We start from the raw sequence: 19,547 nt of genomic DNA, 5'->3' as shown, positions 1-19,547 counted from the left end.
ATTAGTATTTCGTCATTAGAGTAGTACTGTACACTGAAAAGTTAATCTCTCTTTTCTTCTTGTGAATGAACAGTTCTTTCATGCATAAAGAACAGAACTGCAAAAGATAATAGTCATGTCATTATTTTCACAGATTGTGATCCCGTTCTTCAGCCTACTGATCAAAGACATTTACTTTTTGAATGAAGGATGCGCCAACCGCCTTCCAAATGGACATGTCAACTTTGAAGTAAGTGCAGCCAACATCTTTGTCAAGCAAGTGGTTGATAGGTTCTTTGAACCCTTGTGCTTACGTTCCAGAGTGCAACAAAAAACATACTTTTTTTTACCTTGATTACCCCCAAAGTCAAACAATTCTCAGCAGACATTTTCATATAAATCCTTTAAACATTTGTTACTTAACAGTTTTCAATTTCAGATGGCATGATTCAAAAGCTCATATGCAGAAACACCATGCACACACGGGGGGGGGGGGGTTTCCCCAACTCCCTTTCATGCTGAAACCCCCCAGACTACTCAAAAGTTATCTCCCCCTTCAGAGATTTTAATTTTTTTGTTTTACATATTTTAAAAGGTAGAGCAGTTGGTGGGATAAACTTCTGGTTCATATTCAGTGCCACCAAAACTGTTGTAATTTTATATTCCAAGTGTTGCATGAAATGCCTGTCATTTAAAACACAGTTTAATAGCAGCAGAGGAAAAGAGTAGCCTGTGTATTATGTGAGAAGTGTGCATTGCTTACCTGAGATATGCAGATTTTATTACAACTGCATAACTCTTTTCTTTATTCTTTAACATATTTCTATACTGCCTTTCATATGCAGTTACCAAAGCAGCATCATTTCCTTCCATGTGTTACAGAAACACAAGGAAAGCTGTTCTGGACAAACAATCCACTTGCTCCCACCTTTTAAAAATAATATGTTGTTGTTGTTGTTTAGTCGTTTAGTCGTGTCCGACTCTTCGTGACCCCATGGACCATAGCACGCCAGGCACTCCTGTCTTGCACTGCCTCCCGCAGTTTGGTCAAACTCATGTTGGTAGCTTCGAGAACACTGTCCAACCATCTCGTCCTCTGTACCAGACACATTAAGCAGCTAACATTTCCGAGGAATGTTAAAACCACAGAAATAATTTTACTGATATACAAATTCCCTTTACCTAGACAATACTTCTTTTTTCCCAATCCTTACAGAAATTCCTGGAACTGGCTAAGCAAGTAGGTGAATTTATAACATGGAAACAAGTAGAATGTCCATTTGAGCGAGATGATAACATCATCCACTATTTACATACTGCGCCGATCTTTACTGAAGATGGTAAGAAATTCCTTCTTTGACTAATGCTATAGTGGTTCACTACTACCGTAATATTGTTCCATAGTTCATGATAAAATATGATTTTCAAAATGTGTCATCGCACAGATCTATTGTCTACAATATAAGAATGATTATCTGGGCCTTTATCGTTTCCATAACTTTTTGACAAGGCATCTTGCTCGTAGCAAATCATCAGCATGCAGAGAAACAGGCCTGACAGTCATACTATGAGGGGCAGTTCTGAATGTCATTGCTGAAAGCATTCAAAGACAGAGTTACTGTTCCCTATAAGTCAACCAGTCTATCTCTCTCTGAGTTTGTGATGGCTGTAGGCAGGGAAAGCAGAGCTCAGCTCACAGCAGAGATCTAGTTACCTCTTAATATGTGCTTAAAGGGGGAGAACCCTTTCAATTCAGTTCTTTCATCATCATGCAATTAATCATACCCATTTGCAAATGAGTTTTTGTCTGACTTCTCTTCCTACCCATCCAATCTATCATGTTGCTCTCTGCCATCTCCTAATGGGTTAAATCAGTCGTATCCCATTATCATCAGCATCGGAGATAAGGGCTGAATTTGCTAGCTTTGCCTAGACATGCCCATAGGCTTCACTGACTTTTGGATTGCTTCTGAACTTTTTGATTTTTAAAGAGCAGTCTTTAAAACTCATCCACATTAATCAAACAGGACAGCTGAGACTTCACTGGCCACACATGAATTTAGAATGTAGCAAGGAAAAATTATGTCCAAGCTCCACAAGCAACAGCTGCCCAAGCTAACATATATCTATATAATAATTATAGTGAGCTCTATAAAAAGGAAACAAGAAGAGCATAACTCTGGCACTGCTCAGAGTCTTCTGGAACAGCCAAGGGCATTTCAGAAGATCTGCTATTAGAGTCCAAGACAGGAACTCTAACTTGTTTAAGTATTGATTCCAGGAAGGTAAAGCCCACAGGTTGGCAAGGAGAAAGCAGGTCTGGTAAGACTTCTGAGGCTGCCAGAGAGTGCAGGAATAAACCAGACAGCCCAGATTTAATCCACAAATTCCAGGGGCTCTTGGCTGGAGCCTCCACAGCCTGAGCTGACTCTCCTAACCAGACTGGTTCCTCCTGTGTTCCATGTCAGACTCTCGGCTGCTACTTTTGGCCAATCCCTTTCCCCAACTAGGATTGCTTTGCACACTATTTCTCCTAGTTGATGCTACTTCTCATTTGAGCAGAGCTGTGACCTTCTAGATAGTGTTGGACCCCAAATCCCATCAACCCCAGTGAGCATGGCCAGTGGTTAGGGATGTTGGGAGTTGTAGTTCAGCACCACCTGGAGTTCCCCAGTCCTGTTGTAGAAGAACCTTTTACACATTATATGTGTAGTTATCACTCGTGATGATACATACCGGTACACTGATTTGGTCCAGTACCGGTTGCACTAACAAGTGGTTGGTCTGAATGAAGATGGACATCTTTTCCTCTTTAGTAAAAGCTGTTTGCAGCCAATTCAGTCAATTAACATTTGAATAGGGGTGGGGATGAAGATCCAGATGCACATCTGGATCTCCATTCATGCTTGCTCCAATCACCCATTAAGTTTAGACTGTAGTTACAGATATTTAAGCACTTTGAGCATGTGTTGCTTGATCCTGTGCATGCTTACTCAGATGTGAGTCCCACTAAGTGTGCAGTTGAGTGTCAGCTTACCTAAGAAACACAAACCTCCTTGTTTGATTAGAATGCTACCTTGTAGGCTACTGATCATCTCAATAAGGAATGTTGACTTTTAAAACTTCTCTCTTTTTTAGGTTTGTATCTGGCTTCCTATGAAAGTGAAAGTCCGGAAAACCAAACTGAAAAAGAGAGGTGGAAAACCTTGAGGTATTATTTCATTTATGTTGGGTCATGATCTTCTGAAGTGGAAAATAGGTAGATATGGGCATAGAGAGGGTGGCTACTGGAGTTTGCACACATAGCTCAGCCAGTAGGCATGAGACTCTTAATCTCAGGGTCATGTGTTCAAGCCCCAAGTTAGGCAAAAGATTCCTGGTTGGAGTAGATGACTCTTGTGGTCCCTTTCAACTGTACAATTTTATGATTCTGTGGACACACACACATACACATACACATACAAATACACATATCGGTACACGTACACACATGTAATGGATGACTCCTTTTAATGGGAGAACCCTTTTGGGAAGGGGCAACTGATACTGGAGAAGTGGAGGAAGGAGGGCATACTACTGTGACACGCACTTGTGTGAGTAGCTTGGCTCAAAGGCAGTAATACCATAAGATACTTACTTTTGCCTTAAAGTACACTAACGGCCAGAACACAATCATGGCTGCTTGGGTTCAGATTGACCTTTGAACTAAGTCTCCAACACTTGAGAACCCTTAGGTATTCTCTTCCACCCAATTGTTACCAGTGATTATGTTGCATTATGCCGCTGGAGTTGCTGGTGTCGCTTATACTGTACCATAGAGATAGCTGTGCTAGTTTCTATCCCTCACAATAGAATAAAAGGGCACATCACATGAAGCCTAGCTTTTAGACGATGACTTACGTAGTTAAATGGGAGCCGCTCTGCTGTGACATACTGATTCTAGAATGAACAAGCTGAATTAGATTGAAGGGTCAGGACTATTGCCTTTTTTTAAAAAAAAGTGCATAGCAATGCTCATAATATGACTTAGTTAGAAAGCATAAATACAGAAAACTACACTATTTAGTTTCTTTTTACTGCTACAAATTTTAAGACTGAAAATGCTGTTTGTGGCCACTTATCTTTCCTAAATGTCCTCACAATACATGGACGGAAATAGCTGGAAGATGCATGTCTTTGTGTCTTAGAAACATCTGATAATATATCAAAATGCGAGTAAGAAAAGTGGTAACATGGGGAGTGATAGTTTCCTCTATTGCTTGGTCAGTAAAGCATCTTGCTTAATATGTGCCCCAGCAGTGTAGATATTCCAGAGGTTCTCCTGAGGTAAGGGCTACACCAGGCATCCCCAAACTGCGGCCCTCCAGATGTTTTGGCCTACAACTCCCATGATCCTTAGCTAACAGGACCAGTGGTCAGGGATTATGGGAATTGTAGTCCAAAACATCTGGAGGGCCGAAGTTTGGGGGTGCCTGGGCTACACCATTTGACTTTCTCCTTTGCTCCTGTTACTTCCCTTGGGCATTTGACATAGCCAGTCATCTATCCAGTGCAGAACAGAAAACATGGCTATTCTGAATTACTCTATGCCACACTAACTTTCTTGCTCTTTCACCTATTCTCACGTTTCTCCTTTGCAGGACAACTATCTTAGGAAAGACTTGAAGCTAAAGATCTATATTGCAGTAGGACAAACAAACAGAGAAAAAATCAGCAAAACTACTTTGCACTACTGATTCCAAAGATGCCTATTTGGGATTTATGAGATTTTATTCTTTATTTTTGTGTGCATTTTTTTGTGGTTCACTGGATTCAGAGGTGTATTTTTACTGCACGCACAATGATGTTTTCTAGCTACTCTCGAACAGCAAAAGGCCAGGAGGTGGCTTCTTCATGGCTGTACCAGAACAGAGTTCTTATCACTGTTTACGCTTGTCTCTGAAGGAAGAGCAAATGGCACGGAGAGCCATGGTGCTGCAAACACAAAAGATTTTCACTGGAAAGGTACAGGGTGTGTATCTCTGAAGCAGGGTGTATCGGACAATAGAACTCTCCAAGAGCTGTCAAAAGTGTATTATGCTAAACACAGCATTAATCTGGCCACTTGCTACATAAGGGGGAGGAAAACCTTGTTTTTTCCTCTACAGCTTTCAGCCTCAGTGAACAATATTCTGATGGCAGGAGATAAAAGACTTAATACAAAGCCGCATCAGTATGGAAAAATCCATGCAAACGCATCCCTTAAAATACAGAAGCATATGAGCTGTGAACATTCATTATTTCTCCTTATGTGTGGGGTGTATATCATTATTATTTCTTCCTTACAGTCAACTGCTCAGCTGTTCTGATGAAGTCAATGGCTTTCAGTCATACTTACCTCTGTATAAAGCATGTAGCATATTCTCTAGTTCTGTTGACTGATGACTCAGAGAATAGTCTTCAAAGGGGCCTTACCTCATTGACAATTGATGGAAGATTAATCTGTTAAGGGCTCTAACAGTTATTTTCCCTTTGCCTGCTCATTTTGTCTTCATGTCTAAGGCAAACAATATTTGAGAGGGAGAATTACTAGACATTGGGGCTCTTTTTCCAGTGCATTTGAGAGAACACTTTTCACTCTATGAGATGTTGCACTTTCGTAAAAGAATTGTCTACACACTGTTCATAAGGTTGGTTTCTTATCACTGCTCTCCCTCTACATGAATAGTTTGCCATCTATTGTGTTGTTCGATAGAGATCAGGAAGCTGGTGCATAATACAAATGCCAAGTAATAATTGCGTAGTTATTGTACTTTCATGTAAAACAGATGTAACATAACTCTTTTTAATAATTTAAATATGAGTAATAGGATGGAAGTAAAATTCATAGCTCTTGTCACTAACTGTATAGAACTATGGGAAGGTGTGCAAGCCTTCACATAGTAACTGAGGCTGTTTTTGTAACAGGATTACCAGTTCAGATGTCGGCAACCACACTATACATGTTGTAAGTTTGGTCTTGGAATGACATGTGCTCAGTACATATAAAAAAAAGATACCTGACACTCATCTTTAGGTGCATATAAATGCATTCATGGACAGCCAAATTTCAGGATTATTCCATCTCAAAAAAAGAAAAAAAAAGCTGGAAGGAAAATAGAAATTGGGTGTATCCTGTGAACAATTGACTGCCACACATTAGTGGCACCTTGTACAATCCACAGAGCCACCTGTTTCCCACCACATGTAAGCTTTTAGCATAATGATCAAGGATGAAACAGACACTCTACTGAACAAGCATTAGACACCAGGATGTGTTTGAACAGTAACTTAGCTAGACTGTTGATTTCAAGCTCTGAGTGTTTACCCACATGAGACTTCCTCTGGGGCTGCTCAGAAGCTGACACTGGTGCTTTCTTTTAAATGAGGCAGTCCTAACCTCTGAAATGCAACCCTATGCATCTACAGGGACTTGTGTTATCACTTCTTGAAAAGCTTGTTTATACACTCCCTTGTTATTTGTGTTCTACAGTGACATCTTGTATCATGGCAGCTGATGCTGGCTTGAAAACACTTCATTGCCAGCCTTCTACAAATAAGTTACTAGCTCATAAAAATGTATGCTTGCCTGCCCACCCACCCTCCCAGACCTATGTGAATTACTTGTAGCCTAAAAGAGACCAGACAAAAAAGAGAGCGAGATGGGTAAATTTTTTGAAAGTTTCATTGCCTGATCACCCTGGCAGATTCCTGTTTGTCAGAGACAACCAGGCAAGTATCTATATACAAGCTTGGTTTGTGTGATCTGCACCACTATGTGGTAAGGTTTTTCGTTTTTAACAAAGTTTACATTTTTTGCATAGAGTGCCACAATGTAGAAGTTGTTTTGGGTGGCTTTTGCATGAGAGCTGCAGTGTTTGGACCCACCGTTAAATCTATTGAGGTCTCTTTCTGTAATGGTTTTCAGCATTTGGCTGGGAGGTAAGAGACCCGACTTTGAGAAACCTTAGAGAACAGGTGAGTTGCTGCAGGACTGGAGAAGGGGGAAAGGTTGTCTTAATCTTCAAAGGGGGGGGATCTGGCAAACCACACACCAGTCAGTTTGCCTTTGGTACTAGAGAAGATGCTGCAGTAAAGTTAATAAAGGGTATTGTATTGCTGGAATCCTTGGTTGCATTTCTTATTGAGTTCCCTACCAGGAATGAACCAGAGGGGTGGTCTCAGCCACTCCCTTGACAAACAGAATGTGAAGCAGCCAGTCTGTAAACATCTTGATAAGCAGTGATCAGCAGAAGCCAGAATTGATTTGTCAATAATAAATTCTGCCCAACTAATCTTATCTTCTTTTTCATTGGCTAACTAGTATAATGGAAACAAAATAAAAATAATTCCTTCCAGTAGCACCTTAGAGACCACTAAGTTTGTCATTGGTATGAGCTTTCGTGTGCATGCACACTTCTTCAGATACTTCTTCAGTATAATGGATTGTGGAAACACAGCGGGTGTGATTTAACAAAGCATTTGGCAAAGTCTCCCATGATATTTTGACTGGCAAAGTGGTTAATTGTGGGCTAGATGATAATACTGTCAAGTAGATTCAGAGCTGGCTAGAAAACTATTCAAATAGTGCTCATCAGTGTTATTCATCAAACTGGAGGGTTTTAAAGTGGAGTGCCACAGTGCTCCATCCTGGATCCAGTACTCCTTAGCATCTTTACCCATGATTTAGATCAGGGGTGGATAATCTTTTGTTCTCCAGATGTTGACAAACTACAGCTCCCATCATCTATGACCATGGGCAATTGAGTTTTGAGTTCAGCACCTGAAGGGGCACAGGTTAACCACCTCTGGATTCACGTGGAGGCTATCCTCATCAAATTTGCAGATGACACAAAACTGGGAGAGATTGCTTCAGAAGACAGGATTTAAATTCAAAATGACCTGGATAGAATGGGAAGCTGGGTCGACCTTAACAAAAAGAAATCCAGGTAAGAAAAATGCTAAAATCCTCCACTTAGGTGAGGGTGGAGGGAAATCATGCCAAGGTATAAGGCGAGAGACATATGGTTTGGCAGCAGTACAGGTGAAAAGAGTCTTGGGACTGCAGTAAATCAAAAGTTGACTTCAGCTTGCCCAGTAGGGTTTCCCTTTCTTCTTGTCACCCTTGCAGCCCCTTGTGCACCCTCCAGATCTGCTGCAGAGGGTTAGGGAGTAAATTTAGGGGTGTGTATGAAGGGTTGTGGGGAAAGGGGGTGGATCTTGGAAGTCTGTTTTCACACCATAGTGTGCAAACCAACAGTTTCCAAGTCATAGACGTAAGACTTTCATTTTATTATGTACAAATAGGAAGACGTAATCTGGAATATTGTGACCAATTCTGGGCATTTCAAATTGGTTCAGGGGAGGGTCAAAGGTGTAGAAAATAAATCCTTTGATCAAAATTGAAGGAACTGAATGGGCAGGATTCACCTAGCCAGCCTGTCAGCAGAAGCCCTGTGCAAGGACATACACTTGTGCAATTCCCCCCCCCCTCCACCCTCCCTGCCTGCCCTCCAAAAACCCCAAAATGGGCTCAGTGTAGGTTAGGAGAACCTCCAGAACTACACCCATGGAGAAGAGTGCTATATTGAGTTCCATTCAGTATGTTTAGGCTGGAAAAGAGAATGCTGAGGGAGGACATGATAGTACTCCTCAAATATCTGAAAGACAGAAGAGGGCAGAAGAAGACTGAACTAGAGCAAGTAGGATTAAATTACAGGATGGCAGATTTTTGTTGAGCATTAGGAGAAATTCCTTAATGGGAAGAGCAGTTTGACAATGGAATCAATTGCCAAGGAAAGCAGTGGTCTCTCCCTAGATGTTGAAGTCTTCAGACAGAAGTCTGTTGGAACTGATCAAATTTTGGATTTCCTGCATGGGCCCAAGAAGTTAGCAGGTGGACTCCAGTTGTATGATTCTATGAAGCAAATGTTAGGGGCTGCTCGTTGGGCATTACATTTGCACTCTATAGTTGCAGCATTACACATTGCCCAATTCACTGATGTTACAGGGGAATGAGAAGTTGAAAACTAAGTCCATTCTCCTTAGTTTAAAAAAACAACAACTAGTTGTTACTGGATCACTCAACCCCCCTCCAAAAAAAAACCTTAACAAAACTTTATTGGTCAACCAGGCTGTTCTTGGGGGTATGTTTTTAGGGAGGCTACTGATAACCAGGATGATAAAACCAGAGCCAGTATTGATATTCCTAAAGAGTTTGCTATTAACATTTGAATATGTACTGATGAAAATAGGTCCTTTTCAGCTTAACAGCCTTCTGTATGAAATCAGTCCCAAAAATGGTTTCTGTGTAGACTCAGTAGATTCCAACCAGTTCTAGAATGTATTCATGAATAACAATCAGAGCCATATGTGCATTCTCTAAATGGCCATTCACTTAAGTACATGCATCTTTCAAATTGCCTGTTTATGACTATAATGGCTAACATTATGTGGAAGCGGTGAATGATGATCTTGCGTTTTAAAAGTGAAAATTCTAATTTGTTTCCAGTGGTCCATAGCAGATATGTCTGTAGGAAGTAAAACCAAATTCCCAACAATGTATAATAGCACGCTGGAAAGATGACTTATACTCTGATCCAAAACGGGTGTGCTTGTACATCTGCCTGAGGCAACGACATATTGTCTGATATTTGAAAGGCATCACTCTTCATCTGTCTGCTCCTAAGCGCTTGCACACTGGTGAGATAGTCCTAGAATTGTAGTAATTCCCTAACAATAAATCATACAAGAGTATTTGGTATGTTGTCTGAAAAGAATTCTGCAACTCCAGCTGATCTTAATATCAGGGCATCTTAACAGAAAGTAGAATTGTCAGACATTGAACTGAAACTAAAGATTGTGAAGATGTACCGGTAAAACAAAGCCATATATTTGAATAAGTGGCCTTATTTCTCAAATGTGCTGTTGAGCACCTTTTTCTTTTAACCTTGAAGGCAGCTGAAAATTCACGTAAGGCTCACAGCGCTAGAAAAATTGAGCAAGGCTTTCTCTTCACTGTTTATGTGAATTGGCTTCCTGTGGTGATGTTCCACATTACTACAGAACAGCCCTTATCTATCCAGCATTTTTTGTTTGTTTGTTTGTTTAAAGTCTATTTGGCTTGAACATAACTGCAAACAATCTAAGAATTGTACGTCAGGTATCTGTGAAGAGCTTAGATTCCTTTAAAAAAAAAACTTCTAGGAGTGCTTTGGTTTTAATCAAGTTTAGCTTTAATAGTTGTAAAAATATATTTGAAAGTGTGCATGTGCAGTCAACAGGAGTCTCTATGGCAGGGAAAAGGAATGTTTGGCTTCTAGATGTTGTTGGATTTCAACTCCCATCTGCCCCAGCCAGCATGACCAATGGTCAAGGATTCTGGGAGTTGGAGTCCAACAACATCTAGATGCCCCATCCCTGCTCTAAGGTTAGGATGGAATGAGCTTCCTGTGCCTTGTTTTGTTACTCCGCACCCAACAAAGGGATACATTTTGTTTAAGAACAATATTTCTAATATTAATTTCCCAGCCAACTTCCTTCCCTTACACCACCTTTTCCCTACAACCAAAACTCCAGGAAAAAAATGTAAAACTTCGCAAAAAGTTAACCACACTTATGTAAAACTAGCCAAATTTGCATATACTGTTGATATGCACAATTTATTTTGAGTAAACATATTTTAACTTTCTTGGCTCAGAATATGAATGGAATGAGATATTGTGTAATCCCCATTGTGTCTGCCACCTATCAGATATTTACCCTGGGGCTCAGCACAGTAACCTACAGTAAATACAGCAGGAAAGTGGTAGCAAACTCTCCATTGTCCTTGAGACAGCAGGTTGCCTGGCGAGGCGCTGGGCCCTGCAGTTCCCTCTGGAATAAATACACAAACACAAGTATGTTGGGTTAATGGGATAAAGAAGGCCACAACTTTATTGGTTACAGATATGAGCGGTTTGGCTTAGGCAATTGGGTGAAGCAAGACTATATCCTGACTCCTGCCTGATTGCAGGAAGTCTCATAAGGGTCAATCACTGGAAGGAGGAGTACTTCATTGAATGAGTGATTTGGGAAATGGACTTTTCCAAAAGACTTGTCATATTTACCAGCTCTTTAAAGTGATAGATGACCTAAACTATTCCACAGTAGCTGGTAAAGACATTTCCCTCCATCATTTTAGTTGGCAGAAGCTAAAAGAGCAGCTCAAAGCACCCAGGTCCTGGTCCATTTTAAAGCATACTGTGGCTGACCTAAGCTCTCAGTAGCCAGCTGAGAACTGCTGCCGGTGTCTAATTCCATTAACTGCACTTGTGACAACTCCCTTTGAGGCTGCTACGTGTGAGGAGCAAAGCAAATTATTCTCCAGAAATAGCACATGAATATATTATACAAATCCTTTTAGAGAGCATTGGCGTAAATACTTCTGTTTAGCACAAAAGGATGTTTGTGGGGAGGTGAGGTGAGAGGAGGAAGAAGAGAGGGGTAATTGAAATAATTCACCTAGATCTCATCAGAAGCAACCATGATAACCCCAGTAATTTGTTATTTGGGTCAAAATCTCAATTAATTAGTAGACCTAAAGGCCCTGGTTTATCTACTTGTGCTGCACTTAGTTGTTGCATGTGAGTAGAACCACACAAGAGCGGATGGGACTTGCATCTCCCCTTCCCTTTTTACATTTAATGGTAACACTTTCTTATAATGATATTAAAGAGATGGGAATTGTTACATTTGCCTAAGTCTGTATTGGATATAGATTTGTTCAAAAAAGAAAAATAGGCCAGTGGTTTATATATGTTTTAACTAGAGCAGGATATTCTCTTTCCCCGCCCCCACCCCCCTGGTGTTCCATCTTAAGAAGACTCCCATCAATAAGAAGCTAAAGAGAATGTTATCACAAAATAAGTGATAGGGATTCACCTTGTAGGGATTCACAGCACTGGGACATCGGACCAGTTTCTAGGCTTTCAGGCAGGAGTCTCTCCCAGTCCTACCGGAAGATACTGGTAGGACCTTCTGGATGCAAAGCACTTACCACTTAGCTACAACTTAGTGTAATATAAAAGACTATTATTGATTAGATTCTAAACTATCCCACAGGTGCAGGCAAAAACTATCCTACAGGAGCAGGCAAAGAAATGTATTTCTACCTAAAATGAAACAGTTGCCAGAAGTGTCCTGTTCTGGTTTGTTTTAAAGCATGCTGAGGCTGACTAATGCTGACATAACTGTTAGCCGTAATTCTTGTATTTTTGCTAATCATAACACTATAACCAGAAAAACCAGGGTTTAATATAATTACCTAGCTTAGAAATCATTGAAATATTCAAAAACTGAATGATCAGAATCCCAGACAGGAGACAATTAATTTTTCAGTATCAGTGCTGCTGTCATGAAGTACGTTGCCATACCAGCAAGAACCTACTAGGCTGATAAGTAATTTGCATCATCTGCCGTTGGGATGGAGAGGAGAGTATATGCTTTCAGATATACAAATGCAGTTTCTTGGGGATGTAGTGCAACCTTGGAACAAAGCTTTCATGGCTTTATCAAAATAGTGTTAGCTATTGTTAATATTCAGTGTGAGCCCGGGACAGTCCATGCATATGAAATAGCTGTTTTTCTTAATTTTGAAACTCCCAGTATGAGGCTTGTTTTTAATTAAAACAGCAACTGAAGAATATTTTCGATTACCTTATAGGTAATCGAAAATGCTAAAGCAAGGTTTGATGCTACAGGAGCAAGCCCTTTGCTAACATGCTCCTTTTTTCATTTATACACTCAAGAGTAGCTTGTTATTTCTCATATTGCAACTAATAATAGTATGGTATTACTCTGAACTGGCAGAGTATGGTATGTGTTTACTGTGCAAACCATGATTGTATCCAGGAATCAAACCCTGGCTATAATCCTAGTAGTCAAGGCAAGCACAAGCATTTTGCCACTTTGGATTTTTAATAAAAATAAGAATAATAATAATTTTATTATTTATACCTCAGCCACTTGACTGGGTTACCTCAGCCACTCTGGGTGGCTTCCAACACATATGAAAACATAATAAAACACTGAACATTAAAAAACATCCTGATATAGGGCTGCCTTCAGATGTGTTCTAAAAGCTCTATCGTTATTTACCTGCTTGACATCTGATGGGAGGACATTCCACAGGGCGGGTGCCATTGCCTAGAACAGTAAACTACACATAACCAAATAATCTAAAATTATTATTTTTAAAATGTGTTTGGAAATGAAAGAAGCAATGCACAAACACAGAGCTCACTCATGTAGCACCACCTCATGGTCAGTGTTGTATCTAGCCACTAGGGGAGCTGGAACCTGCATGGAATCCACCCACCACTTCCCCCTCAGCTGCGCTCCAGCTGCAGGGGAGGTAGCAGGCGGACCTGGGCCCCACACTACCTTTTCGGGTGTCGTGGTACCTGCAGGCACCTGAGCCACTGCATCACTCCCAGGATCACACGTGGTTCTGGCACACTGCAGCCGCCGCCCCCCCCCCATGGTAAGGGCTGCCTCCACACTAAGTGGCTGCCCAGTTGCACCCCACTCCCCTAGCTATGCTAGTGCTCATGGTTTGTATATTATGTATGAACTGACCGTACTCTCCCAAAGGTACAAACTGTTAACTCAGCAGATGTTTCCAGATGTTTCCTAAAATTACAAGTGTAAAGGATTTATACTGCAGACCCATATGTGGCTACTTCCAGGCAAGCCCCAACAAGTTCAGTGGGACTTTTTCCCTCGCAGTCTTCAACTCTTAAACCACAGTCCCAGAAAGCTATGGGAGAACCTTATGCAAGAGCAGAAATGTCTTTGAAACTTGAAGCTGCTGCTACAGACACACAAACACCTGGATGAGCAAGATGTTATTTCAGTTGAAAATCAGCTTACCTGTTTTGGTAAGCAAGCAGCTAAAGGATATATTTTCAAAGAAACTCTAAACTTAAGAGGTTGTCTCCCATGTACACACATATATTCTTAGTATGGCAATCCTTGTTATCTTCATATATCACTTAACTTTCAAGGAGCAAAACTGAGAAACTCAAATGATGTGTTGGTGTGCATAACAGGACTTTCCTTTCTCCTCCTGCTGTTCCCCTCCCCTTAGATTTGTGTTGAGACACTGTCTGGGGCAGAGAGTAGTGGCAAAGGATGAGGAGAGGAAGGAAAGTTCTCTTAAGAAAGTAGAAATCCTCTCGCACCATGTTGGCTATACCCCAATGGCTTTAAAGTTAAACATGCACATGCATGGTATTTTCTAACACAGAATTATTTGGCTCATTAGGTATTGCATTTTATTATAAACAAGTAAAAAAGCATACAGTATTAGAATTCAGATCTACTTAACTGGCAGCATCCAATACTCATTTGGGTTGCATTACTATAGAAGATTTGTCTCAAGAAGCTAGATAAAGGACCATAGTTAATTTTAGAATAGCAGCTGGACCTGCTGAGAATATGTGTTGTTTTTGTTTTGTTTTGTTTTGTTTTTAAAAAATGGCATATGTTAGGCTTTTACAATAGCTATGGCTATTTTTTATAAAAAGTCATTTACAATGTTTTCCAATGATTCTAGCTCTCTCTGGTGCTGCTACTAACAGCGGTAGACGGCAGATTAGTGGTAATACCCCCACTTCCTAAACCCTGTGGGCTCGTTGTGACCACAGTGAGTGCTTTTCTGGTTACATAATAATATATAATCATTTGTCACACACACCCCAAAAAAACTACTGTGCCACCTCCAGGGTTGGCATAGTTTACAGCACATTTGCAGGGGGTGGTGTTAGGAGAACAAGACTGTTTATGGTCCTTGGCTCTGATGCGCCTCCAATTGCAGAAGTGTTTGCAGAGCAGCACTTGCAGCACTTCAAAAACTCACCTTTGGGCAGCTTTAGGAGGATAATAATCATCTCTTGAATAATCTCTTAATAATCTCTTGAAGTCAGTGATGATAACTGGGAATGGCTTATTATTTAGGCAAGACAGATCCCACTCACCACCTGTTCTCATTTATTCCACTACAAAAACTGTCAAGGCTTGATGATGTGCCAAATATCACGTTATGTTGCAATATGAACCTGTGCTAAATTGGGGTGGGGGGATGTTCTGGTTCTGCTATTCACAAGCCGTTTTTTAAGGTAGGAAATCCAGCACCTGTTTTGTCCAGCAGAAAGCCCGGTGCAGGATTCTAGATCGTGGTCCACATAATTAAGGTTACAAATGTAAACTCATTTTGGATCAGGCAGCTTTCCATTGAAACTGGGATTAGGATTGGGGCATGAGACAAATGCTTGGGAACAACTTCAATCCAGAGAACATAGTTGTGCAGAAATCTGCAAATTTCAAACATTTCATTTATTTATGTATAACCCTTAATTATACACTTGTTATGTTTTATAGACATGACCTTGTTGCAATAACAAATGCCTTTTGAAACTTATGAGCATGTTAAAACATCTTGCTTCCCTGCAAACCACCTTGCTTTACACAGGGAGATAGAAAACAATGTAACCATACATAAAATCAATTTTATTTTTATGAATACTGAGTGTGAGAAACAAAGTATCTGAATTTGCTCATATGAAATTGTACAGACTCATTGCAAAGCTATTCTGGGCTTTAATTCTGCAACTAGGAATATATGCATTGTTCTGCTTACACACTAGTTTTGGGGGCGGGTTGGCAGCTTTGCACTGCTGCCCCATGTGTCTCTCAAAAATCTGCTCCTCAAGTTTGGAGAATCTTCGAAGCAGCAGCACAAACAAACCTTCACGTTGCACACGGCACCCTTGGGCTCTCAGCCATTATTCTTACAACTGCATCCTTAGTAACTTGCCACAGATCAAAGACTTAATAGACAGGAGGGAAATCACTGCAAAAAAAGCTGTGTGTCAAAAATTCTAAAACAGTTTCTGCATTTCAGAAGGCTGGGTTCATGCCTTGCAGTTTCAAATGTGTGTCCACTCTGTTTACCTTCAAACATTTCACAGGATCTGCCATTGCTGCTCTAGGACTAGCTCATCAATGCGGCAGAATTATGTGGTATTTTTTTTCAGGTTTGTTAAACTGTTGGTGGGGGATTCCATGTCTGCTCTCAGATATAAAATTCCAGCATGTACAAAACTAGAATGCTTAGGGTAAAGCGTTGCCTAGCTTTCTCCCTCGCATGATATTGTGGAGGCAGTAGGGGGAACACTGAAGCATCAGAATCTGCAGTAGTATAGTGGAGGGAAAAGGTTTGCTGCGATTTTGCCTACTGTTATGAATTGCCCTTTATAGTAGAACTTCTAGAGCAGGCATCCCCAAACTGTGGCCTTCCAGATGTTTTGGCCTACAACTCCCATGATCCCTAGGTAACAGGACCAGTGGTCAGGGATGATGGGAATTGTAGTCCAAAGCATCTGGAGGGCCGAAGTTTGGGGATGCCTGTTCTAGAGCAATCCTCAGCCCTATCTGGGAGGAAAAGGGTGGAATGGAGCCACAAATTGACCACTGTATCTGAAGCCCTGTCCGCAAGTGCTGAATTGGATGGATGCTGGGGGTATTTTTCCCAATTTTTCCTTGTTAACTCCAGGCTGGCACAACTGAGGAACCCAGATTGAGCCTCTCTCTGAGGAATGGATTGGTTCATCATCCATCGCTGCCCAAAACCATAATATTGTATCCCATTTTGGGAGCTCCTGCCAGGCCATCACTACTGACAGATACAGACACAAGACAACACACCCCAGCCAGTGGATGGAGAACTCTGTTACATCCTAACCTCCAGCAGCAAGGGTTCAGGGAGTTAGAATTGTAGCCTTAGATGCATTCCTGTTCATTTCAAACTTCAGAGAGGATCCAAAGAGCTATTTTAGGCATCCCTAAGGGGTTTGGGCATGTTCTGTTGGGATCTGATTAATATTCCCTTCTTTAAAAAAGTAGGCTGCCATATCACAACACAAACTAGGTCTGAATTTAACCTGCTAACTAAACAAATAGGAAATAATCTCTAAAAAGACAAACCATTTTAAAAGCTAAGAACATAAAGCAATGGAAAAGTAAAATATACAAACACTTAAGCAGTTCCCCAAATATGTAAGCATGAATAATGTGTAGATATACCATCCTTCCCAATTGGTAATTTGTGTTTTCAGAAACAGCTCTCTTCATATTGTGACTTGCTTTGTTATTTGAAGTTCTCAAATTATTACCAATACTTTGATCCCATTGGCAGACAAACAGTAGGGTACTTGGGGTGGGGGTGGGGAAGGCTGTTGTTGTTTTGTGGTTGTACATATCTTTACAAAATGTTAATGGTGATATACTTACCCTGCCTTTCATTAATACTACAAAAGAGCATGGTCATAAGTAGATAGCTGTTGGAGATGAAGCCATCCCATGCTGCATTCTTGTTTTCAGTATTCATCTCCTACCCATGCTTTTTATACTACTGTGGTGAGATTGTTATGAAACCCTTTTGTCAGTCACATACAAGCTAATTTACCTATGTACAGAATTTGTATTACAAGCCTAATTTATACTGTGTTTTAACAGTTTGCCTGAACTGTCTATGATTTCTAAATTTTGTAATGTGGGTGTAAGATTAAAAAACATGGACATGTGGTTAGTCCAGACTTTTGTCTTTCTTCAGTGTGTACGTACTTTTATTCTTGGTAATTGTTTCCCCCTGCTATGCAATACACAGAAGCGGTTTCCTTTACTTCGTCTTTATAGGAAAGGCACCTCCAACTCCTGAATCATTTTTATTGCCCTTTCCCAAGTCTTATAATACAACTATTCTTTTCCTTACTTCTGTTCTAAATAGTTACAGTGATGCATTTGATGGAAGCATGGCATAGTGGTTAGGGTGTCTGACTAGGACCTGGAAGACCAGGGTTCAAGTTCCCACTCAGCCATGAAGCTCACTGGGGTGACCTTGAGTCGGGCACTTACTCTCAGCCTAACCCATCTCATAGGGTTGATGAGATTAAATGGGGAGGGAAAGAACTATGTATGCTACTTGAGCGCCTTGGAGGAAAGACACAAATGTAATAAATACAAATGTAAAAAAATTAAATAATGGTAGTTCTTATATAGCAGGCACTTGCTGTATCAGTTTTTTCCCCAGTAGCTATTTTATACATCTTATTCTCACAGTGAAATGCAACAACAAGCCTGATATCCAACCTTTCTTTTTACAACTGTGGCTTAGTGGAGATCATGTGAACTTGTAGACCAGGGGTCCCCAAACTAAGGCTCGGGGGCCGGATGCGGCCCAATCACCTTCCAAATCCGGCCCGCGGATGGTCTGGGAATCAGCATGTTTTTACATGAGTAGAATGTGTCCTTTTATTTAAAATGCATCTCTGGGTTATTTGTGGGGCCTGGCTGGTGTTTTTACATGAGTAGAATGTGTCCTTTTATTTAAAATGCATCTCTGGGTTATTTGTGGGGCATAGGAATTCATTCATATTTTTTTTCAAAATATAGTCCGGCCCCCCACAAGGTCTGAGGGACAGTGGACCGGCCCCCTGCTGAAAAAGTTTGCTGACCCCTGTTGTAGACTGCTGGAAGCAACCTGGTGCTTTTTGCTGCCATGCAGTAACCTCTGGACTGGGAGTTGTGCTTAAGCTCTCGCCTCACTAAATACAAACTGCCATGGTTGGCTTAGTGCAGCAGCAGAAAGGAACAGGGCAGAGCAAAGTGGTTGCAAATTGCTCTCCAGGACCCTGCACAGTCTTAGTAAGCCATAGTTTGATTCATTGTTGTTTGTTTGTTTGTTTGTTTGCAAACCAGCTCATTGCCATTCCCTCTGCTTTACCAGTGTTGCTCTTCTTGCCTTAGTACCTAGATGCTTACCATAATTAATCTGCGGCTTTGCTAAAATATGAACTAACATAACATAGTCTTCTTTATTTCTGGTAAGCAGGACATAAAAACTACTGGTATGGGAGGGATATTTTGGTCATTGAACTCTGTAACCCCTTCATGGTCTCAGAATAGACCTTGTTATTCAAAGACATGCAGAATGCAAGCAGGCTATAGCTGTAGCGCTATTGTCACCTGCTGAACAGTAAGAGAACAAGTAACAATTATTTAAAACTATGGTAACGTTTCCATCATTTCATCATTTTAACATAAACCAGGGTATAATTTAAGAGAACACGCTCTAATGTGCAGCCTCGTCACAGGTTCAGGGACATTCAGGATGCAGGGAGGATAAAATTTAAAAAGCTTTAACACTATTTCACTAATCTATAAAATAATTTATGATTTAGTTATTTCTAGCTCTCCATCATAAAGGCTCTGGGCGAACAGCAATATACTAATTATTCTAGCCTCTCTGTCCCTAATGTCTCAATGCCAGTTTGAATAGAAATATCTTTGTAAAAGTCCATACAGTTTTAAACCTTTAAAAAGGTTGTGTGTGTGAATACAAAACAATTACTAGTTTGTCAGTAAGTTTTTACAGAAAAGAGCTAGATATGTGCCAGATTAAGTTACAGCATATATATTACCAGATGGGGGAAATACAGCTAATTTAACAG

General features: G+C 40.6%; 1 protein-coding gene across 2 annotated transcripts in view; it reads left to right on the top strand.

Moving 5' to 3' along the window:
* RASGEF1C (RasGEF domain family member 1C) overlaps positions 1 to 6,597 on the top strand; it is an 86,566-nt gene extending 79,969 nt beyond the window's left edge. The window contains exons 11-14 of one of the 2 annotated variants that reach the window (XM_035105596.3): positions 134 to 229; positions 1,196 to 1,319; positions 3,118 to 3,190; positions 4,620 to 6,597. In XM_035105596.3, coding sequence (XP_034961487.3) covers positions 134 to 229; positions 1,196 to 1,319; positions 3,118 to 3,190; positions 4,620 to 4,644 — 318 coding nt within the window. In that variant the 3' untranslated portion in view covers positions 4,645 to 6,597. Of the gene's footprint in view, positions 1 to 133; positions 230 to 1,195; positions 1,320 to 3,117; positions 3,328 to 4,619 lie in introns of those variants that run through there. The other variant, XM_035105595.3, reaches the window with a different exon arrangement.
* Positions 6,598 to 19,547: the final 12,950 nt, after the last annotated feature.

This window comes from Zootoca vivipara, chromosome 2 (assembly GCF_965207765.1).
Source record: "Zootoca vivipara chromosome 2, rZooViv2.hap1.1, whole genome shotgun sequence".
Classification (NCBI taxonomy): Eukaryota; Metazoa; Chordata; class Lepidosauria; order Squamata; family Lacertidae; genus Zootoca; species Zootoca vivipara.
The sequence above is the reverse complement of the archived record's forward strand: the minus strand, read 5'-3'. Positions and strand labels throughout refer to the sequence as shown.